The sequence below is a fragment of the Anthonomus grandis genome, chromosome 9 (genome assembly GCF_022605725.1).
Source record: "Anthonomus grandis grandis chromosome 9, icAntGran1.3, whole genome shotgun sequence".
NCBI classification, from domain to species: domain Eukaryota; kingdom Metazoa; phylum Arthropoda; class Insecta; order Coleoptera; family Curculionidae; genus Anthonomus; species Anthonomus grandis.
In genome coordinates this window covers 14,827,721-14,852,588 of record NC_065554.1, presented here as the reverse complement: position 1 = coordinate 14,852,588, position 24,868 = coordinate 14,827,721, and the positions used below count along the sequence as shown (strand labels likewise).

Here is a 24,868-nt window from a genome sequence, read left to right as displayed (position 1 = left end):
AGACTGAGTCGCATACTTGGACAAACAACAAGACTTGGACAGCCAACGGTAAAGACGAACGGTACAAAGCTATACAATCTGGTATACTGGTACTGGTAATTCAATACATTCCTTTGGAGATGTGATAGGGGATGCAGTAAGCAGTATAAATTGAATTATGCTAAAGTTGATAGTTTTTGAGATATTCAAATATTTCTGTTTTTCTCCAAAAGGTAGTAGGTACTCCAGAAACCTTAATTTTAAGGTTTAAAAGTCAGTTTCCAGAAAATCTGCTGTAAATATTTTTAAGCTTTTAAGCAAAATACATGCGCAACACTATGGTATTACGTTTAAACGATAAAGTTCAGAAATAGTTATAACCATGGGTAAATTAAAAATGCAAAGAGTAAGTTTTTTTTTAAATAAATATTACATTTTCTAGGCGTTATTTTTCGAAAAATATTTGAGCTACATTTGTAAAAATGTGCTTAAAACTTCCTTATTACCTAAGCTATCTCACAGCCTACAAATGCTTTCAAAACTGCTTGACACCATTTTCTAAATTTATTATGAATAATAAAAAAGTAACTTTACATTTCAAAAATCTTGTTTAAAATGAGAGCCTTTATTGAGGATACAAACTCGGCAGAGTCCGCTCATATCCGTCTTTACTGTTCTGGTTGTTATTTTACTCCGGATCTCCTGGACGGGTTGGTTATTCTTAGGATAAGATTTTCCTGGGTATTTACTGGGGTCGTATAAACCAGTGCTTTCTTTCACCCCATATGCTATAATCAAGGGGCGTTGAGTCAGGGCTTCGTGCTGGCCAAAGTATTGGAACTGACCTTGTTGAAATGTTGGAGAGGAACTGGGTATAGATGAACCATAAATTGTAATATTCGTGCAGTTTAAACCCTGCAAAGACTTATTGAGAAACATATACTTCCAAGAACAGAAATTTGGACAGACTCTTGAGGAGGTTATAGTTGAAGTATCTCCATATAAAACTGTAAATTAATGTCGAAATTTTGTGGATCCAATGATGGGCGTTTGTACAAATCACATAGAGGACTTTCCACCAGAATACGTCGATCAATTCATGTGGTGGCAGGTATTAGACACTCCAGCTTTTAGACTCTTTAATTTAACAACCAACCCAACCCAATTGCGAATATAAAAATATTAGTGCGTGTAAAAATACAATAATTAGTTTAGTATTCTTATTAATTATATAAACACTGAACTATAAGTAATTCACTTAACCCCGTGTACAAACCAAACTCACCATTGACTGTTGCTAATACCTGCGGACTTACTTTTACCTAAACCTTATGAAATTTTGTATGGCAACAATGCTAATAATCCTTGCAGAAAATTGACATATCAAAGAGTTTTGCATTGTAAGTTTTGAAAATGACTTCATTTAGTGAGTTGTTTGCCTTCTTTAGTACAGAGAATGGTTCATCCAAAATTTTCTTTATTTTAAGATATTCCAAACTGTACCCTTTCTATTGAAAAAAAAAAACAGAAAATCACTGGGTCTTAAATTTCTCAAGTATCGATTTAACGTAAACTACAATGAACGGTTAGACAGGCAACGTGAATCAAGTGAAAGTTTAGTACACTGACGTTGACTATAAAAAGAGTGTGTTCCTAGCATAAGCATGTTCCTGAGTTTTATTACAATATTTTACTACAAACTGACATTTAGAAAGAGAAAATGCGTTTTGTATTTTCTCAAAAAGTTGCTCAATGTTTTCAAAGCCAATAATCACCAACAAAAATTATTTAAAATGTTTATTCTCCTATTTAGAATAATTGGATTTAAAAAAAAAAACATAGATTTAATGTAACCTCATAGCGTACGGATTTAAAAAAAAGAAACTTACCGGCATTACTAAGTTCCCTATTTAATTGCACCGTATCGATTGCTCTACTCCTAAAATCGCTGTCAAACGCGTGGCTCGACTGCGTATTGGAACTACTGCTCGGACTTTGATTCCCTATACTCAAACTATCATTGGACAGGGAATCGTCCGAATAGCACGAGCTTTTGTCCGAGTTACGCCTCAGAAAAAACTCGTCGGAATGTTGCGGTTGTTGAGACTCTTCAGCCGACTGTCTCGGCTCGTTTTCTTGGCTGGTTTTTCGGCCGATACCCCGGGTTATGCTCGGGGTGTTCTCTGATGGTTCGGATATGATGAATGATGGGATTTTCGAGATTTTTGGATTGTCCAGGCTATCCATCGAGTCTTCGGACGTATCGGAGCCTGCTACCAAAGTCACCTCGCTTCCTATTTTAAAATTCCTTTATATGGAAACACATAAAATGGAAATAACATGATCTAAATGTTAGGGTTTTATATAATTGTAATTAATGATTCTTTACAGAGGTTACGAAAACAAGTAAAAGAAAATGTGTTTACACATTTATAGTAGTAATAGCTATAGGTTAATAGTAGTGCAAAGTTAGCAGATAAATAAAACAACTTTATTTCACAAATAATGCTGACGTATCGACTATTTATTTAGGTCTTCTAACTAAAAGCAATTTTCGTAAACAGAGAGATCTCCGCAAAGACATAAAGGTGTTATCCTCTGAACTATAGATTATTATATCAAGCAAAATAATATAAAATAAGAGGCAACACACCATGGGTATGTACAAAATAAATTTAAATATATGATATTGCGGAGGGTTGTTGGGTGGGGTCAGAAATAAAACAGAAACCTGTTTACCTAAATGTCGACGCTTCGACTTATATTAAGTCATCCTCAGGACACTGAAATGGATTCAAGTAATTACAGAGATAAAACAAAGTAATTTGAAGTACATAAAAAACACTATTAAAATAAATGTTCTTTAAGTGTACAAAAATTAAAACAACAAAAAACAAAAACCACGACACAGTTAAAATTACATTCAACCCATGTTAAAAATAATTTAACCCATGTTAAAAATAATTCTACGCTCCTATTATAAATGTGTTTTAATTATAACTAAAGAAACCTAGACTTAGGTGTAATGTATACAAAATTAATTTTATATTGTTTTTTTTTTATAAATTTTTTTTAACGGATTGTACCTGAATGTAATTTTAACTGTGTCGTGGTTTTTATTGTTCTAATTTTTGTACACTTAAAGAACATTTATATTAATAGTGTTTTTTATGTACTTGAAATTACTTTGTTTTATCTCTGTAATTACTTGAATCCATTTCAGTGTCCATAATATAAGCCGAAACGTCGACATTTAGGTAAACAGGTTTCTGTTTTATTTCTGACCCCACCGAACAACCCTCCGCAATATTGAAGATATTGGGTCACAAACACGAAACTGAAAATTAAATATATGAGTTTTAAATATGATCATATTTAAGTTTCTGTGTGTTTTTTATATTATTTTAAATCATTGTGCTTTTGCCACCATGTAAAGTTCAGTCCATAATATCTTTATGTCTTTGAGGATAAAAGCCCATTTTTTTACCAAAACTGCTTTCACTGAGGAAATAAGCTCTGAAGAGAACTATACATATGTCCTAACCTATTAAACTACAAGGATGCCAATTTTCCAAAAGCAATTTAAGGCAAGAAAGCAATTCTAAAAACAACATATTTTAGGTAAATCTAGAAGGCTGCTAATAGTTCTAAAACTATTCCAAAAGGTTGTTCTTTAAATAAGTTCAGGAACTGAATTTTTTAGAAAGTGAACTTCCTTGGTGTAAACTTTCCACCCAGAAATCTAACAATAATCTTTCGAGGGTTTTCGATATGTTGATCCTAAATCTGCGTGCAAAGTTCTTGCTTTATAACAAACGCATGCCTACATAAAGTACGCTCGTAAGTTTGCTCTTACAGATTTAGCTTTTTTAAATTTACAAACTTAAAATTTCTTAATAAACATAAAAAATACATAGAAGTCAGATTAAAGCTATCTATTGTATTGTTCTTATGTTATTTCCGTGAATTTCCAGAAGACAAAGAAAAATTTGAAAAAATGTATTTAAAATTGCAATCCACCTCAGCGCAAAAAAAATATTGAGAAAACTTGACGCCATTTAAAAGAAGATGACTTAAAATCTTGAGTATCCTTTTTCGCGAAAAAAACTTGTCGTACACAGATAGAAACGTTTTTTCCACTTTTCGATTAGGATATCTCAAAATCCTAACGAGATAGAACATCAGGAAGCCACTGAACACTGAAAAGTAATGAATTGAATATGTTTTTTTTTTTAGTTTTGTAATTACTAAGCTAACCAATGTTTCCTTCCATGTTTTTTCAGACTTGCCACTGAAACGAAAATTACCAATTTCATCAGTAAAAACCCAATCTTCTAATGATTTTGGTCACTAATTAGTTCGTAAAATTAAGTTGCGAGATTGCAATTTTCCCCTTGTCTATATTGTAAATATAATAAACAGATCTCAGAAGCCAATCAGCGTAAATCACTACATGTAGAAAATGGGTTTTGTCCAAAACTTGTAATAAAATAAATATTTCTGTCAAGATATTAATAACAATTGTTATTGAGACATAACATAAAATATTAGGACAAAAAAATATTTATAATACCGTGAAATTATCCCAATAGCTTGAAAGATATTAACTTACGCAACCTTTGAAGTTGAAGCTAGAGTTTTCACGTTATTTATTGCTGGTAAATATTATCAAAAGTAGTATTGGGGTAGAAGAGTTCCTGAACAATATTCCACACCTTCTCTTTCCTGAAGTTTTTGCAATATAAGTGTCGTTATCAAGAAAATAATGTTCTTTATTTGAATACCTATTTTGATACTGCCTACTAAATGGTTTTGTACCACTGGTAACTAAATTAATCCAATCTTCATAAATAAACTCCCTTTTATTCGTCTTTGATTTAATGACTGCGGATCCGCATCATTCAGAAGAAGCTATGACCTGACACGATAAATTTATGATCAATTGAAGAATCAGTAATTTCTGGATCTTGAACCAGTCTAAGCAGTGATAGACTTAATTTAACATTTTAGTCTTAATCTGTACAATCTGTGTAAATAACTTTTTTTTACAAAAATGGTAACTGGTTCTCTTTAAAAATGTGAAAAAAATAATGTTTAGTTAAGCCAATTAAACTCAGTTAATAACAGTTAAGCCCTCTGGTGGTTATTTTTAGAACTGCAAAATATTTTCAAGATATTCTTCATGACCGATTTACCCTTTATAATTCCATTTATAATTTATATATTTTTTTACCCCTAAGTCCTACGTCGAACGGTTTCCGAGATATGGCCAAGAAACAGTCTTATTGGGTCACCCGATATATTTTGGAATTATTGTTATGGAAATAAATAAATTAATAAAGGTGTAAATTGAACGCACCGAAAACCTTCGGAAAAGTATAGTTTGGTTTTTGGATAAAAAATTTGTTGACCGGTATAATCTGCTTAGATTTTGGAAAAAGCTTTTACTAAATAAAATATTCACTTACCCAACACATCAGTAACTGAGATCTGCGGATGGCTGGGACCATCGGCCTTCGCCTGAAAAGGAGCCAACTGTTGCGACGCCTCTTCCTGAATCATATCCAAGCCGGGACTACCCGGATTGCTTATCGGAGAGTTTGTAAGGCTCCTGTGGCTGTGAACATTTAACACGTGCATGTGATGAGGCACCTGATGAATGAAGGGCTGACTCGACGTCATATACGAAGGAATCGAATGGGTGTCCATTTTACCATCGTCCATCGGAGCTCCCATTTGCAGGTTGACCGATGGTGTTCCTTGGATAATCGACCCGCTACCAGCGGTGTTTAGGCCGCTTAAACCTAAATTAACACATAAGTTCTACTGGATCGATTTATAAGTCAGATGTCGTTTACCTTGCGTAATTGACGAAACACTATTACCGGCCCCTGTAGGCGTCGAATAACTACCGAACCCTGAAGAGGCAGATGGACTTAACAGGGGATTCATCAATGGTGGTACATTGCTAAACATTCCTAAGCCACCAACCTAAAATAATTATATGTTATGAACATGCAAGTAGTGGATCATTTTTGAAAATATTGTGAGATACTCAAAAAAATTTATGATTTGATTAAAAGAATAAAAAAATGGCTTATTTTTGTTACTTTAAATCGTCAGATGGCACAAAATGGGAACACTCAATCTTTAACATCTAACATTTTTACTTTTTAGGCAAAATAAATGAGAAGTGTTATGTAGGTATGGTATGTAAATCTGCATTTTTTATATATTATATATATTCAGTTGTTTTCTGTCACCTCCGGTTCGCCAAAATTTTTGTATTTTTTTTGTTTTATTTATATGTTAGGTGTTTTGTGTATGTTATGGTATGATGATGCTCTAGTCAAGCGAAACATGTAAGCTTGTTGTTTTTATTTCATAAGCTTAAATAGGCTAAACACCTCATTATTACATATGTCGATAGAAGATGATATTCTAAAAACAATCGTAAACGCCCAGAAATGATTTAATTTTGAAATAGAATGCAATAAATAATTTTGTTCGTATTTCATTTTTTATATTTTTTTACACGAGTATTAAGAATATGTTAACATACAGTGCATCCTAAAAGTTATGTCTAAATTCATTTAAAATTCAGGGGTGTGTTCGAAAAAAAAAACGCGAAAAAAAATTCGATTTTTATTTCAAGTTGCGCATTTTTGTACGTGAAGTTTGTATATACAGGGTAGCTCAAAAATAAATTACGACCATCAACTTCATTTTTTCAAATGAAAGCACCTTTTTTTACTTCATTTTTGAATTTCGCGTGGAATTCTACGTATGTTTCATGCATCATGTCCTATACCTAAAGTCAACAGTTATCGGAAAAAAGACGACCAAACATTATTATTGAAGTTCACCTTACGGGTCACCTTATCTCTGAGAATTTTTATACAGAGCAAAATTCCATTCATTCGTGTTTTTTTATTGTTGGCTGGCGACAGTGTATTTTCATAGAAACTGTATGACAGTTGTACGCCAAACAGATATTGTCAAGTGTGAAGTGTACGAGCAAAGTTGCGGTTTTCACAATGGTAAAGTTAACGGAACGAGAAAAAATATAAATTCTGTGCATGGTTGGGTTTGGTGATAGGACACGTACTCAAAGAGAAGCTGCTCAATTATTTAATGAAATCCATCCTGATCGTCCTCCGATATGTCAAAAGGTGGTGAGTAGAATAGAGGCTAAATTTAGAGAATTCGGTCATGTTAGAGATCTGCCGAAATCTGGTCGTCCTGCTCAAGATGAAAATGAACAACTTGACGTTTTGCTTTCTTTGGAAGAAAATCCATGCACTCCTCTGTCGCAGATTGGGGCAAATTTACACATGGTGAAATCTATAGTTCACCGAATAGTTAAAAAGCACAAATACCACCCCTACAACGTTATTCCTGTGTAAGATTTATTTGATGACGATTTCGATAGGCGAAATGAGTTTTGTGAACGCTTACAAAACATGTGCAATCTAAATAATAATTTGGTAACAAATATTATTTTTTCCGATGAAGCCACGTTCAGTTTGAATGGTAGTGTGAACAGACAAAATTGTCGATATTGAGCAACAGAAAATCTGCATTGGATGACGGAGGTAAACACCCAGTACCCTCAAAAACTAAATGTGTGGTGTGGAATAGTGCGCCGAAGAGTAATAGGTCCATTTTTCTTTAGACAGACTTTAACGGGACAAGTGTATCTCGATTTTCTCCAATTTGAATTAGTTCCAGCATTACTAGCTTTATTTCCAAATCCATTTGACCCAGACTACCCTGACGAAGAACTAATTTTCCAGCAAGATGGCGCTCCTCCGCACTATGCTGCCATTGTGCGTACATTTTTGGATGAAATCTTTCCCAATCGGTGGATAGGAAGGAGAGGACCCATCGAATGGCCTGCTAGGTCGCCTGACCTAACATCAATGGACTTTTTTTTGTGGGGATACCTCAAGTCGAAGGTATTTGTTAATAGGCCAAATAATCTAGACGACTTGAAAGAGAGAAGTGCGCGCCATAACTCCGGAAATGATTGAAAATGTGCAACGAGACTTTATTGATCGCCTTGGATATTGTCAAGCCGTGAATGGCAACCATTTTGAACATTTAACTTAATTTTTGTTCTTTTTTTATTTGTTACATGAATCTTCTTTTTTTCGATAACTTTTGACTTTAGATATATGACATGATGCATGAAACATACGTAGAATTCCACGCGAAATTCAAAGATGAAATAAAAAAAGGTGCTTTCATTTGAAAAAATGAAGTTGATGGTCGTAATTTATTTTTGAGCAACCCTGTATATACAAACTTCACGTACAAAAATGCGCAACTTGAAATAAAAATCGACGGGTCCGAGCGTTTTTTTTTTTTTTTTCGAACACACCTCTAAATTTTAAATGAATTTAGACATAACTTTTGAGATGCACTGTATATTTTGAGCGTTTAATCGATTTTTTCTAAGGCCACCCCAATGGGATCAATCACTTTTTAGAAGTTTTCTTCAAATGTTTTGCTGTAATCTTTATTAAAATCATTTGTTTCATTCTAATACTCTAAAAGACTTAATACCATAATATTTAGGAATTCAGACATAAATAAGATTTGGTATTAAACAGAAACCATCATCAGAATATTTTTGTTAATCTGGTGAAGCCACATTCTTTGCTGATAATTTTTTAGTTTTTAAGCGCTCTGTATGTTGAGCAACTAAATTTTATCTAAATAAATAAGTAAATAAATAAACGAGTATTATGCAACCACAAAGTATTACATTCACATGTGTTGCTCCATGCTACTTGAAAAATACAGTATTAGTGAGTAGTTCTAATACAATACTACTTCATGCTAAATTCATTACTTAACATTACAATAAAGGTATATATTAATCTAACAGAAAAGCCTCGTATTTCTTCTTAAAAGTGAGCATGAACTTATTAAGTTGTATACTTTAGAGTTTAACAAAAAATCAGTTCTATTCAGCGGTATTTGAAGTCTTATAATGTTTCTTAGGCTGTAACTGTGTAAATTTTGTCTTACTGTGAAATAATCTGAATGATATTTATATAAAATTGAATTCATTGCAAAGGACGCATTGAATCAAATGGACAACAAATTTTACATCAGTTCCAATAAATATTTCATTATACATTTTCATTTTTTAATTTCGTGTTTCATTAGTCTATTCCGTCAAATTTGACAAACCACTGACTTTATGCATATGGTATGCTATCTATACAAAAAGTATACAGAATATAATGTAGAAATGTAAAATGTAGAGTGTTCCATTTAAAAGAATAAATGTTGACGCAATAGTTTCCACTTGAGGTACCCTGTAGAAAAAATTTTTATTGCAAAAAACGCGCAATGCTAATGGACGTGTCCAAAAAATTAACAGAAGAAAAAACACCTTAATTTTAAATGAATTTGTTCCTTTCATGGCACTGTATATGGACAGTAGTGTTTCCAATGATACCGATATTTAAAACCATCATTCAACGCAACTCATATGCTCTGCAGATAAAGCATCTATTCAGAGTTCTTAATTTTACTTAATCAGGAATTGAGAATTATTTTCGGGATCAACTGCGATCGATAATTTTCATTTTTAAGTTAAATAAGGCAATGTTTCCAAAATATTTCAAGGAATTTATTGTTTCGAGGAGAGAAATTCATTGGTTATAACCACAAGAAGAATCAATGATTTATTTTTTATTGATTTTAAGCATTTGCCATTAGTATTAAAAGTGTGTCATCAGTAAGAGAGTTTAGGGTAAAACTTTAAAAAAATATATTGTGCATATAAAACTATAAAAGTTTATTTTACTGAGCAGGTAAATATGGGAATATAGTTAAATTAAATTAAAATATTAAAAACGAAAATAATTCTGATATTCTGTGATTTTTAATTCTTGCATTATTTATTGATATTGATTTTTAGTATAATTTTTATTTAGATACATATACGAGTTTCTATCTAAATATATTCATTCATTCGTAATTGAGACGGTATTCTTATATTGAGTTTAAATCAGCAAAAAATATTGTCACAATAATATAGTTTTTACATAAATAAAATCTAATTTCTATAAATATCAAATGTAGTGAGACAAAGTGGCTGCATTACCTAAGATAAAAAGGCAGTTTCTATAACTTATTCCCACTGGATTTTAGAGTGCTATAACTAAATATTTTAATAAAAGACTAAAGATGTATTTGATAAAACTATTAATGAGATTCGACTTTAATTTTTACTTTTACACTATTTTATTTTTAACACTATTTAATTACCCTTATTTTAAAAAATTTCGGATAATTGTTTTTTTTTGATGTTTTCCTTTGATACGAAAATGTGTCTACGAAAAATGTATATTTTCCAGAGACAAAAACAATTTATATTTCATATTTAATTTATACTTACTTACCTGGGTATAGGACTGCGTAGTCGGTCCACCATAATTTGTAGGCCCATGCAAGGCGCTCCTGTCGTATCCCCCTAAAGCCCCAGGTACAAAAGTTTCAGGCGGCAAACCCAAGGTTGGATCTCGTATACCCGCATATTTTGAATAATCTTGCAAATTTGCCTGATCTTGAGTGCCACCACCGTAAAACTGGTGAATAGGTGATGCGCTCTCCGAATTTATCTGGTGTCCGGAGGATATTTGGTGGATTGGGGAGTCTAACGTGAAAATAGAAATTTTAATGCCAATAAATATACACATCAAAATGGTATAGGTGACAAATGTATTAAAATCCAATTAAATGAAAATTTGAAAAATATTGAAATTAAGCACATCTGAATTCATTTGGAAAACTGCTCGACATAAATTTATCAAAAAGACAAAAACTTATTGTAGTATACCAGGAGATCAATATTGTATGACAATTTAAAAAAGTAAAATATCAAAAATTCAAAATAAAAAAAATTATAGAAAAGCACCGAATTCTGTAGTGTGAATTCAGTGCTTGAAGAATCATAGGTCTTCAGGTTCCGATGGTATCTCTTCACGTCTGCTGTTACTTCTGCCTGCGAGCGCTTTAGGTGCTTTGGTTTGGGCAATCAATCAGTCATTTCTTCGAGGCGAGTTCCCGTCCTGTTTAAAGAAAGCTATGATTATTCCTCTTCATAAAGGTGGTAGTTTGGACCGACCCTCTAACTTCCGTCCCATATCAATTTTGTCTACCCTCTCCAAGGTTCTTGAGCGGCTTGCAAAAAAGAGAATTGTCTCTTTTTTGACCAAATACAATGTGCTGTCCCATAATCAGTATGGATTTCAGCCATCTAAGGGCACGCAGGATGCCATTTTCAGATTCTTGGAGAGTGTGTATCTATCTATGAACTCCAAGGAGGCTGCAGCAGCGGTGTTCTGTGATCTGTCCAAGGCCTTCGATTGTGTGGATCATGGAATACTGCTGTCAAAGCTTGATTTTTACGGATTTAGGGGAGTGGCTTTGGGGTGGTTGAAGTCATACCTATCTGGCCGCACTCAGAGGGTGGTTGCATCTGGATTTTCGTCAGGGATAGCACACCTTAAATGTGGTGTACCTCAAGGGTCAGTGTTAGGTCCTATTTTATTTTTATTATATGTTAATGACTTAAGCTCTCTATCACTGCATGGACTAGTAGTTCAGTTTGCCGATGATACTACAATTCTGTGGCATAACAAAGATCAAAAAGTAGTCAGATCTCTCATAGTAGAGGACCTTCACAAAATTAAAGAGTGGTGCATCTGCAATCAGCTTGTATTCAATGTTGATAAGACTTTTGTTCTGGGCTTTAAGTGTAATGTAGAGGGTTTTTTGTTTGATGAGCAGAGCCCACTACATGGTGGGGATTATTGCCGATTTCTCGGCCTCTTCATTGATAAGAGTTTAAGGTTTGACAACCACGTGTTGGGCCTCGCTGCTAAACTTTCTTCTGGTTGTTTTGCAGTCAGGGTTGCCAGGCATGAGTTGGGGGGGTTGTTTGCTTGTTCAGTTTATTTCGCCTTAATAGACTCTCATATCCGTTATGGGTTGCCATTTTGGGGTTTGTGCTTCAAGGGACTCCCTAACATAATTTTTACTATTCAGAAAAAACCATTAAGGTATCTGTGTGGTGTTGGTCTGAGAGTCTCTTGTAAACCTCTTTTTGTAGCTGAAAGAATTTTAACAGTTTTCTCACTCTTTATATTGGAAACCGCAACACTCATACATAAGTCCGAAAGTCCACCATCCTGCACCAGTCATAATACTCGTCAAGTGGGCAACTTATCTCTTCCAATCCCCACCTCCTCATTTACGAGAAACTCTCCTATATTTATTAGTCGTAAAATATTTAATCATGTTCCTTTTTCGATTAGGACTGTTAAAGACCTTAAAAAGTTTAGGAGAGAACTAAAGAAATTAATCTTACCGAGAGCTTACTACAGCATTGAAGAGTATTTTAACGACTCATTTTAATATTTAAAATTAATTATATATCTGTTGATCAGATTAATTTTTTTTTATTATTCTTGTTTTATGTTGGTTCTCTCTTTTTCTTTTCTTCTTTTTTGGTTTTTTCTTTGATTATATAAAATATGCTTCTATGTACAATCAAAATCGATTCTGTATTTTGTTTTTGTCGTGTATCCTGTATAACCAAATAAATACTAGTATTATAAATTCTAGGATTAGGAAGCCAGCACTAGTTTGTAAACTTGGCAAATAAAGTATATTTTGACTTTGACTTTGTAGTAGATGGATGAAGAGTGAGTTCCAATTGATCCCAATATGCTGGTAAAATCCCTTCAATGATACTAACGTCATGAACATTTTGAAGTTCACTTGCTGGTTGGCAGTAATAGAATGCGTGAAGGTGAATAAACCTAACATGTAAAGCTTCTGTTGCTCTTGTTGGACCAGTATGTCTTTTTTTCACATCACTCTCTTCAAATCTCTGTCACAACTTTCCTATAGTGCTGTTGATAAAATTTACAGCTTCTGCGACGTTAAAGATGTTGGTACCACCCTGGTACACCAACAGCTGGTAACTGTATTTCACGATCAAGAACTTGCCTTTGTATAATGACTATGTTGCACTCATAATCAAAACAAATTCTCACTACACTCGCAGCAAGAATTGTACTGAATACATTTTTCAGTTTACCAAATATGCCTTGAAGAATTTAATGCTATTTAATATCAACAAAAATAACTTAATATCAGGCCCGAATTTACAAATAATGCCACCCTGGGCACTGTGAAAAATGCCGCCCTTTTTTTTTTAAGTGATTTTAGCTTGCGAAGCTAGGGTAGGTAAAATCGTATGCTGAGGTTTGTTATTTGTTGCTGGTCAGTCAAGCTGGTTTGTTGAATATTAGATTGCAAATTATCTAAAACTATCATATTAAAATACTGGTAAAATCCTTATTTTAAAAATTAATTTGTATCCAATTAAACATAATTTTCTTTCGTCTTTTTTTTTATCACGAATGGAGGTTAAGACAAAAATATATAAAATAACAGGAGAAAAATACTTTTTATTAAGAATTGAAAGATGTAAAATGTGGTATTTAATACAATTGCAAATTGAGACGGATTTTTAATAACAGACTTGTTTGATCATGTAGACAATGAAAATATTATTAACTGTTTCGAAAAACGATCTGACAGCTATAGAAATCTAAAGATGTATATGAGCGTGTCGTTTTCATCGAAAGACGCGACTTTTTGTGTTGCAAACTGTTCGATGATATCTTCGCAATTACTTCATTAAAGCAAATTTTACTCTTTATATTTGACAAGTAAACATTCCTCATGGTAATTTATAAGTATAACCGTTGAAAATATTTTATTTTCTTTCTTGAGATTTGCCGCTCCTCAAAATTCTGCCGCCCTGGGCACTTGCCCCGACTGTCCCTGGTGAAAAAAAAAAAGTAAATCCAGGACTGCTTAATATGATGAATGCCATAAGGTATGTTCAAAGGAATGTCGAACAAATAATAAACACAATTAAAACTAAAAATAAAACGCCTTTTTTTTTTGGCCCTAGACAATTTTAATGTGTGTATTTGTCAAAATAAATTGACTCTTAGGGTTTCAAAATAATTATTTCTATTGACAATTGAATCCTGCTAACTTAAGAATGGTTAACCTTAATCAAGTTCAGAATACTTTTACTTGCAAAATACTTTTTTTTTCTTACTTGGAATGGATCTTGGTGGACTCGACCTGTTTTGAAGGCCTCTCTGCAATCTCTGGCATTCTTGTTGCGGTGTAGAAGGGCTTAAGGTTCGCAAGGGACCCGCTGATCCTTCACTGCCGCGTCTCACGGGTGAAAATCTTTCAGATTTTTGTTCACGACCTACGAATGATAGAAATATTGTTTTGATTCAAAAGAAAAGGCACAGGTTTTGGAAAAGTGTAATTGTATAACTAATAGTTTATAATTTCCTATACGGGATGATTGATAACCGGTATTATGAAAATATGCTAGAACTAGAAAAATCATTTTTCTCAAAAAACTACTTACTATGGTAACAGACCTCTTTCAATTTAAAATATTGTTTTCATTCCGACCTACATCAAAAAGTAGCAGCAACTCTGATTTCTTAAATGAAATATCCTACATATTATTTTTTTTTTGATTCTCTTTTCAATACTGAGCAGTTTTGCAGCACTTCATAAACATATCTGCTGCCAAGAAAAAAATAATAATTTGTATTTTTCTTCGTAAAAACGTCCACCTACGTTGACTACACTACATGTTTATTGTCAGGTAATTAATACTTGAAATGAGTTCAAACATAATAAACACATTTTATTATACGGGATCGTTTAATATATCCCTTGAACATTAAATAGCAAAAAATATAAAATTTATATAAAAAATAAAAATATTAAGATTAAACCATAAAATAGCAAAAAGTGCTTTTTGTTGAATGGAGCATTGATGTTATTCATTTCAATTTAAAATGTTTTCTTAAAAAACTTGTAAAAATGTAAAAGACAGCGCAATATTTAAAGTGGGTGTTTGCGTTTAAATATGCCCGTTAAAAATAAGTGCGAAAGCCTATATTAAAGGTGTTTGTAGTGCTCTAGCTTACATTCGTTTATGGCCTTCTTTTCTTCCAACCAACGTGGAGATGCTGGCTATTGAGAAGCGAGAGAGACGGACGTAGTGACGCTGGACCGCATGTTTGACAAAAAAGGGGAGTCCGCTTGTTTTGTTTAACTTCTAAAATTCATCGTGGAATAATAGGCAGAAGATCACGAGTATAACTTAAGAAAGGTTGATTGCGGTAGAGATTAGATAATATAATGTAGCCGATTTGTTTCGTTTTGTTAACGTTTTATTTTTCTTTTATTTTATTTAATACAATTCAAATGTAGTTTAGTAAAAAGTGTTTTCATTTCTACACCAAATAACAGCCAACCAGTTAATAATTCTAACAGTGGGTAAGATAAGCAACTGGCAAAACACTTTTAAATTATCACTTAATGTAACGTATCAAAAACTCACTATATTGCTTTTTCATTAACTGAAGCAAATCTCCCTAAATTTAGTTCCCTTGATATAGAAAATAATACAGGATATTAAGGTAGTTTTTGTCATATTTTTAACGATCAGTTAACCTCTTGAAAGTTGCATTGTTCATGAAAAATCCGGAACTAAATAATGCTGTACACATAACCATAATACTAGCAATAACATAAATAAGCACTTAATAATTCCCAAGAGTAACAAATATTTAAATAAGCGTTTTATAAATTACTTTGCACCAAAAATACTCAATTGAATTCCAAAAGATGTAAGAAAAATAGTAAATAGAAAAACATTTAAGTAATCTTGCTGAAATTGTATCTATACAAATGATAGAATATTTAAAGAATTATTTAAGAGTAGATTCAACTATAAGTTTGAATTCAAATAGGTGAAGTTTAGTTTAGAATACTGAATCGGTAGTTTAGGTAGAGTGAACATTAGCATCATGTCAATTTATAATAGAATATGTATAATAAAAAAAAATCCTGTTATTAGGCACATTCAGGTTTTAAGTCACCTAGGTGCCTCTAAATATATAAATGTAATTTATATTATGATTTTATAATAAAATCCCTTTAAAATAAAGTACTATATTCCCATTATACATATTACGCTATTTAAAAGACCCTGTCACAAAATGTCATTTAAATTTAATAGAATTTAGCTCCTAAAACCAGTAGACCTCTTTTATTTTGTGAAATAATTTGGACACGAAGACATATTTTCTAGAGAAGGTCTCTGTAATTCGAATCAAGTAAACTTAAGAAATGGGATATCAAGAAAAAATGTAGCCTTCTTACAATCGAATAAGACTTGATTTACAAGATGAACCACTGAACTGTGCTAAATATGTAAAAATGAGAAGGTTAGTGGTAAATGTCTTAAAAATATGCCGTCACAAGAGTTTGAGAAAATCGTTCGAAATGGTTTCTGACCAGTGGTTTTGGCGCGATCCTAGCTCTTGATTTTTCAAACCACTTGATTTTCCTTTATCGGGTTACACAACATCAGTATAGTAGAGTAAAGAAGATCTGCGGCAACGAGTTATCAATAGTTGTGAAAACTGGAGACCAATGAAAAAATAAGTACAAATATATCTACAAAATAATGTTTTTTTTTTAAATATTTATAAATCAATGGTGGTCATATGGAGCATTAACATAATATCTGGTTTCTTGAGGAATTAAAAAAAATATATTCCAATACGTTAGGATTTGTCGGCACTTAGGACTTTTTATTTAAACTGGGTTGTTTTTTTTACATTTATATTTGAACAAAGGCTGTAATTCTCGCCTATTTTAGGGAAAGAGACTTCTCCCTATTTTCAGTCTCTTCGGCTTTAATGCCTGAAGAAGCTGGAATTAAACCGGCCAAACGTCGCACTAAACTAATAGTGTTTAATTATAGTCCTAGTCTACGTTCCGACAAACCCTAATGTTTTGCAAAGAAGTTAATTTAAGGAGACGAAACTTCAATTTGTTTATATAAACACTTGAAAATATACAGGGTGCTTTCAATTTATGGTTGAAAAAAAACACTCCGAATTAAAAAAAAGAATAAAAAAACTGTTATAATATACTGCGCATTAAACTAAGGAAATAAAAGTTGTTGCTACTTTTGATTTGCTGGTTCAGGAAAATTATAGGTACAATCGATCATCAATCAATCTGTACATTCGGGGAACCATAATTTAAACAGCAAAAAAAGCTTAAAAACATCAAAAACAAAAAAGTTCCAAGTGTAAAAAATAAATTAAACCTACCTAACTCCTGCACAGTCGGCAACTGCGGCCTGACATGTCTGCTAGGCTTACGCTGTGGCAGAATAGAGGGCATATAATTACGGTTCATGCGCGCCTCGACCTCCATCACGAGTTCGGGTGGGATTACTACATTTTACAACAAAGTGCATGCAAAATAAATAAAACAAAACAAAAAGTGAGCACAAGCCATAAAACGGTGGAAAATATAATTGCCATACATTCGGGACATAAAGGTTTGTCAATTTATATGAATTTTAAAAGATTATGAATTCGGATTCGTTTAAAAGGTTAAGTTATACTGGTGAAATTTTCGTTTTTACCAAATTGGATATTTACGAAAACAGTTCGACAGTCGAAACTAGGTTTTAAAAAGTCATCGTTAACAAGACGTCGTATCTATTGGTACGTAAAAATAATTAAGTTATATTATGTTAATAATAATTCGATATTAATTATGAAATAATAATAATTAATAGGTCAACGTTATATATTGGCTTTAGTGCAATATTTTATGTTATTGGTATTTCTTATCATTTTAACATTTAATTTTTAAAACAAAAAAAAAATCAAATAAAAAGTAATAAAAAAAGTGAATCTGTTATTACTAAAACAGATTGACAGTACGTATCCGACTTTTTCTCTACGACGAAGTATCTTAATTGCAATAGTCAAATATTGTAAGATATTTCTTATAAAATAACAAAATATAGTAGCAAAAAATTACTGAATTTTGAATGATTTTGACAGCCTAAGAGATTAACTTTATTAAGGATTTTAGAAAATAGTATTTCTCAAACAGATTAAACTCAAATCATATAAAACAAGCAAGGACAACAGACATCAAGCTAGAAAACACGCGCAAAAATTAATAATAAAAACGTAATTCCTTACCGGGTGGTCGTTCCATCACAGTAAGCAACCCTGTTCTACGGGTCCGGCTTCCCGAACCCGATCCAGATTGCAAGGAATGTACGTCTTCGGGGTTCGCCATTGTATGGCGTTTAGTATGTCCTCGGCCTTGCAGGTACCTAAAAGTTAAAAAATAACTCAGACATAGCTTTTTTTAAGACTAAGTTACATTAAGTTGGTTTTTTGCCTTAAGGATTACAAGGAAGCAAAGGACAAACAAGTGATATGTTAATGAGAGCGAATCTGCAATAGAAGAGAATAAATTCACTGATCTCCAAAGGGAGTGGCTTTATGTTAAATTTAGGGAAAAAAAAATTGACTTATTAATCAAACAATAGTTATCAAGAGAGAAATTAAAATTGATTGGTCAAAAGATGATCCAAGATCAGAAAATATTAACATTTCATACAGACATTTAAAAAAAATTGTGTTTTGAGATGCTAAAATTGCAAATCGTTCTGCAAAATTAATTATACATATAAGGTGTTCCTTAAAGACATGCGATTATTTAAAGAGATGATTTCTATGAACGTTTGTCCTAACAGTCTTAACTTTTGAGATACAGGGCGATGGGAACAAAAAAATATTTTAAATAATAACCGAGATTTATGTTTTCAAAAATTATTAATCGATACTGAAACAATTTTCAATTAATTATTTTAATTAAGAACAGTGCATCTGACAAGAAATTTTTTTTTGCATTTTCTCCATTTCTTCCTTTTTTGCATCTCAGACTTTACTTGATTCACAAGCGTCTCCATACCGTACATGATTTTTAAGAAATTGATTGAAAAACATGCGTCGGATAAAGAAAAATCGGGAGATCAAATTTGCTCAAAAATGTATGAGGGTTTAAGAAAAATGTTTTTTAATAGAAAGCAGTGACAAAAAATTTGAAGGCCTTTAAGACATACATTCATAGGATGTTTTTTCTTAAAATGGATCCAAGAATCTTCCCCTTAAATATAAGCATATCTTTAAGCACCCTGTATATCAACAAGTAATATTTCGTAAAATGACTAATTATGAAATTATTGGTATTTACTGTGTCCACTTTTACATTAGAAATAAAAGGGAATAGACTAATGTGGTCTAAATTACAAACTTTAGTGAAAAGCCAGGATAAGGAGGCGGGTTTGGCAAGGATCATTTTCTAATGGTGAGGAAGGACATATAAATGACTTTTGTTCTGATAGCCGATAAGAAATGAAAATATTTTTTTTAAATTTAAGCAATTCAAAGTATTGCACAATATTAAGAGGTTCCAAGCACAGTTCGATACAATAATTGTGAAAAAAGTCGTTGTAAGGTTTGTCAACAAGAGCTTAAATCTATTAAGCAAAATTTGTAAAAATAGCACAATTATACGACTAAGAAGAAAAAAATGTTCATAATTTAGAAATCACTTAAGGTGTATGTGTAAGTTTGTTCATTAAATAGACCCACAACATGACGAAAAACAACTTGAACGCAATTGTTGTAGAAAATGGCAAGAAAACACGTTTTAAAACTTGTTTTTATGCTAATATATTGCGTACTCAATACGCATTGTTTGGCTATAAGGGTATTTTCAACTAGGTTATGACTAGGGTACCTTTGACTAGGAAAAAAAGTATTGAATGCACTGGTTTTAACGCATTCAGTAATAATAATCTGTATAATATAGTAATAATAATGAATACATATACATTAATATTTCATTCACAAGAATTGTAGAATTTATTGTTGTTTTTTTCCCGATAACGGGTAATTTTATTATCTGATCTCTTTATTTTAGTATCTGATGATGGCTGTTTACACAGCCGAAATGCATAATACATTTACCTAAGTGTCCCACATGCATTTTTCTTGGAGATAAAGACTTCCCCTATTTGTTATCTTTATATACGCATTCTCCTACAAAATATGGACTTCTATTCAACTATCATCTATTACCTCAAGCAGTGCTGTAGCACAACCATACTCCGAATGAAATGCTGATTGTCTATCTAGTAGGATACAGTATTCATTAATATGATCCCTAATTTGTTTGCACATAATTTTTTATATAACCTTGGATAATGGTGGTGGTATAGAAATGGGTCTGAATATGCATTGCATCTCAACCCTGTATATTTGATTAGAAATAGGGAGGGTATAAAGAGTGAGGAATAAAAAGTAATAAGTGCAGAAATTATAGAATATTTTAGTTTGGGAAGCAACTGCCAGCAATTTAACAATACTATTTTGTTATAATATAGTTAAATAAGAGATTGATTGAAGTAAAATGTTTATTATTATTAATTATGAACTTACCTAGTAGCTAAGTCATCAAATTGCTGACTGGGATCCAAAGGTTGAGTGCCGGTGCCGCTGCTTAAACTGCTCGGGTTGCCACTAGAACTGGTCGACATCATCGACAGCTGCTCGTGGGATCCGGGTGCACCCCAACTCATGTGTAAATTAGCACCACCATCTAAAATGTTATTATGAGGATTCTTGAAATTCCATTGCACTCCTTATAATGAGGTAAAAATAAACTAGCTGTTACATATTATACACGCAGTGGAGGGACACAAGGTGCCCCACACTATTGATAAATGTAAATAGTAAGATGAAATAAGGTTTATAAAAATACAAGCACACGCGAACTGTCACACATTAAATGATTGCAATTGTAGAGTTTTATTTTTTAGACTAGTCTTACTAAATTTATTTATTATTTATTTTCACATTTAAATACTTTATAGTCCTATTATTATGTCATAATCCAAACTCTCGCCCTAACCCGCACTACTGACCCAGTTTTGCGTTTGTTCTACTTAATAAAAATCGATACAAAGCTTCGAGGTCATTTCAAGTTTAAGCGTTGTGAGATACTTGTAACTGATTCTTGTCACGATCACTATCCGTCATTTACACATGCCTTGTCATATGTCACTCGGTTGAACAATGTTTTTAACAGGAACGATTTCTTTCTTTTCACTTTGCGGGCAGGTGAAAGGGACAACTTTGAAGACCTTTTTCGGGTGTTTTCTCTAAATGGCTCAATTTTGAGGCTCTTTTTAATTTAATTATGTCTCAAAGAAGTATCATCAATATTTATTAACACCGCCGAGTGAATATTTCTTAAAATCTTTTAAATGCACATATAGGAAAATAAGAATTCGATAATCACGTGTCACGTGTTCTCGAAACTTTCTTTTGTGCAAAACCTTTATGGTTGGGGTAACTCTTTTTATCCATTTTCGTTTATAACCTCTTTTATACACCTATAATATCGGTGATTATAAGAAGGCTTTTGTCCACTGATCGCCAACAGCTCTACCCTGGTTTAGCTCACGTACCTGACTAAAACTCAGCTATACCTTTCGAAGTGACCCCCATGGTGATCACCTAGTTCCAATCAGAGGAATTTTAAGGCCAGTTATCATTCTTATAATATTAAAATTTTGTTTAAAATCAAGATTCACCCATTATCTATTTAAAACTTTTATTACTATAACACCATTTATTTAAAACTTTTCTGCCGATATTTAAAACTTAAGCAATTATTTTCTAAATCTTAATATTTAATGTGAAACAATTGTGATTACTAATTCTTTAATATTTTGTTTTTTTCAAATGCAGTATCTATTTACTCTTTGGCCAAAGACAATCGATATTATGCGGTATAAAACAAAATAAAAAGGGTTTCGATGCATTTTTACTTTGATTCTCATTTCGGAATCAGAAGAGTTATTTCATATATTTTGTGTACATATTTGATTGGGATTTTTTTATAATAAAGCTTATTAAAACCTGATATAAAAGTGTTGTTCTATTCAAAATACCGTTTCAGTAGGTAAGAAAAGTTAAATAGTGAGTTAATGTTTCAATTCAAGTGGCTCCAAACAATTAAAAGGTATTGTAATTTAAATTGAGTGGCGCCTAGCTTATTTTTGATTTATGGCAATGTGGTAAGTATTTATCAACCTACGACCAAAAGCTTACCAATATAAAGCTGTGTAGCAATATTTATTTACATATAACATCTTTAAAAAAAAAGCTATACAATAATTTAATTACAACGATGAATAAGCAAAAAAACTTACCTGAAGCTCTTCTACCAAATCCGCCCACGCTTAAGACAGTTGGAGGTTTCAATAAATGTGGATCTTTACCGCCAAAGTAATGCGGATTCTGCTGTCCCAACATGGGCAAGTGAAGATTTGTACTGGGCAACATTTTGGTGGCGTTTGGATCTTGGGGCGCCATTTGACCCAAATAATGGTTTTCCAGAACCTGTATAAAAAAAACCTTAATTTATACATATATAGAATGCATCATATAGAGAATTTCCTCTGATTTAAAGCCTAGTCCAGTCCTACATACATTTGCCAGCCAACATTGAAACATTTGTTTAAAAATATTTAAATGAATGTTTTAGGTTTTTGGTTTCCCAAATGCCAATTGTCAAACCCATGTTTTTATATTCGACATCGAAGAACTCTGGCTGCGTTTGGGGCAAATGTTTATTTCATTTGTCAGTAGCGCTTGTAATTATTAATATTTTATTCTTTTTTGTTTTTGTCTTCTTCCCTACAAATTATGTATTAAGGCACTAAAACGATAATATTTCTCTCATTTTTGAAGTAACGTGGGTTTTTCTTAATTTTTTTTAATTATTTTATAATTATTAGGAAGTAAGGCAACGGTTTTCAAAAAATATCTTGAAATAAATACGGATTTATTAAGTGTAATGTGACAATGTTAATATTATGCAAAACATATCATCGGATATCTTGTATCGAGTTGAATGGGCGAAGCACGTCACAAATAATAGCCCTGACGATGGCCTACGGCCGAAACCGCTAGGCAAATAATATGAATATATTTTTTACACTGAATACGTGTTGTTATTTATCCATTTGACTTCCCGATCGGATATCTTGGTAAAAAATTTTGCTTTGAATAATTTTAAACTCTAACTTTATTTAAACACTTACTAAAATAGGTAAGTACAAAGCCTTGCAGGGATACAAAATATTCTTTGAATTGTTCTCGTATTTCTTGCCCTGTAACTGGTGATTTTCTTGCAACATTTTGCAATCCAGACAATTAGTCTCTTTGGACATCTTGTCTCCACGAACCTGGGATAATTAAATTATTATTGAGATCTTCAGTGCCAAAAGCTCTTGGTGGGAAATAAGTGTTGATGATTTCAACAGTTCAACATTTAACCAGTTCTACTTTGTTTAGGTCTTATGCCATTTAGGCTTAAGTAAAAACTCTGAATTTTGAAGATACAATTCCCTTTCAATTATTCTTCTTGCTCTAGAATGTGTATAATTGTAAATTCGTTTGGGATTGTTCGAACCAGGTAACTGACCAAGATATGGCTTTATAATGTTTGTCGTTAAAGTAATTCGTCGTATTTCTTCCAAACAATGGTTGATGGGGTTGAAACCTTTCTTCAGTAAGTTTTCTATAAAAGGTGTTATGTTTCAAAACTCCGCCATCAGATATTCGCCCTTGACATCCAACATCAGCACATAAAACATTATAATTTGCGTCTGCAATGACGAAACATCACAATACTGTGTTTGTCTTCTTATAATTAAAATAAAAGCTTCCTCTATGTGCTGCTACAATAATTTGAACATGTTTACCGTCCATAATGTGATGAAAGACAATTCACAAAGCCTTATTAAAGATAAAACTTATGCAAGTGAAATTCATCCCTAGAAAAACATTGTCGATCAGTCTAGAACATTACCAATAAAAAGAAACGAATTTGTTTCACCACCACTAAAGAACTTACAAAAAGTTGATGATTCAAATGCAGTTGAAGGTTATAAATTTATGAAAACGCTTGCCGACATGCTTCAAAACGTGACGAATATATTGTTTACGGGGAGCATATTGCTAATAAACTTAAAGATAGCGATAGATCCAACTTTGATCTGCTCAGAATGCGATTGATAATATCTGCTTTAAATTATTGATGGGTCAATTTTCGATTACATCATTCTCTGCAAGCTCAGTCATTGTATCAAGTTCCCCACAATTTAGCATTTTATCAATACCCCAACCTGCCACAGTATTAGAGTCTACGCGAATACCTCATGAAAACTCAGAGTTTCAACATTCTAAGTCATCGCATCAAACAGCAAACACTAAGTTTCTGCCAGATGATGTCAAGCGCAGGTTCAACTGATCGATGAAAATGAAGAAGAGCATGGCCAATAGCAATAATTTATTTATTTGTTATTTATTTGCTACAAGTATCAACAGCTACAAGGCCACTTACAGAGACTAACTTAGCATACCATAAAAAGTACTGAAATAAATAATAAAAGGGAATACAAAAATGAGCAAATACGCAATGCGCATAATAACGCAGAAATTATCCACATTAATAAAATACAATAACAAATACCCAACACATCACTGATCAGTTCAGTTCTGTTTTCGTTTATTTAGTATTATTTTTTTAAACTGATTTAGACTAGTTGAATCAATGTAAATATCAGAAGCATATAGTTAAAATATTCACAAACTATATAAATAGGAGAATTTTTATATAGCTTGGTTCGTAGATAAGCCAGATAAAAAACTAATGGATGGCGAGTGTTAATTTTGTTTAAAGCAAAAGGTAACTGACTAAGAATCTCAGGACAATCTATTTTGTTTTTCAGTATTTTGAAAAGAGTGCACAAAAATATTCTAATTCCTCTTTTACTCAGAGACAG

At 32.3% G+C, this 24,868-nt stretch overlaps 1 protein-coding gene across 3 annotated transcripts in view; it reads right to left on the bottom strand.

The window, feature by feature from the left end:
* LOC126740116 (uncharacterized) overlaps positions 1-24,868 on the bottom strand; it is a 52,483-nt gene that overhangs the window by 5,768 nt on the left and 21,847 nt on the right. For 2 of the 3 annotated variants that reach the window (XM_050446023.1, XM_050446024.1), the window contains exons 11-19: positions 22,229-22,418; positions 20,451-20,610; positions 18,138-18,274; positions 17,247-17,372; positions 14,144-14,302; positions 10,401-10,654; positions 5,838-5,970; positions 5,448-5,783; positions 1,869-2,273 (exon numbers count right to left, since the gene is read on the bottom strand). In XM_050446023.1, coding sequence (XP_050301980.1) covers positions 1,869-2,273; positions 5,448-5,783; positions 5,838-5,970; positions 10,401-10,654; positions 14,144-14,302; positions 17,247-17,372; positions 18,138-18,274; positions 20,451-20,610; positions 22,229-22,418 — 1,900 coding nt within the window. The remainder of the gene's footprint in view (positions 1-1,868; positions 2,274-5,447; positions 5,784-5,837; positions 5,971-10,400; positions 10,655-14,143; positions 14,303-17,246; positions 17,373-18,137; positions 18,275-20,450; positions 20,611-22,228; positions 22,419-24,868) is intronic. The other variant, XM_050446025.1, reaches the window with a different exon arrangement.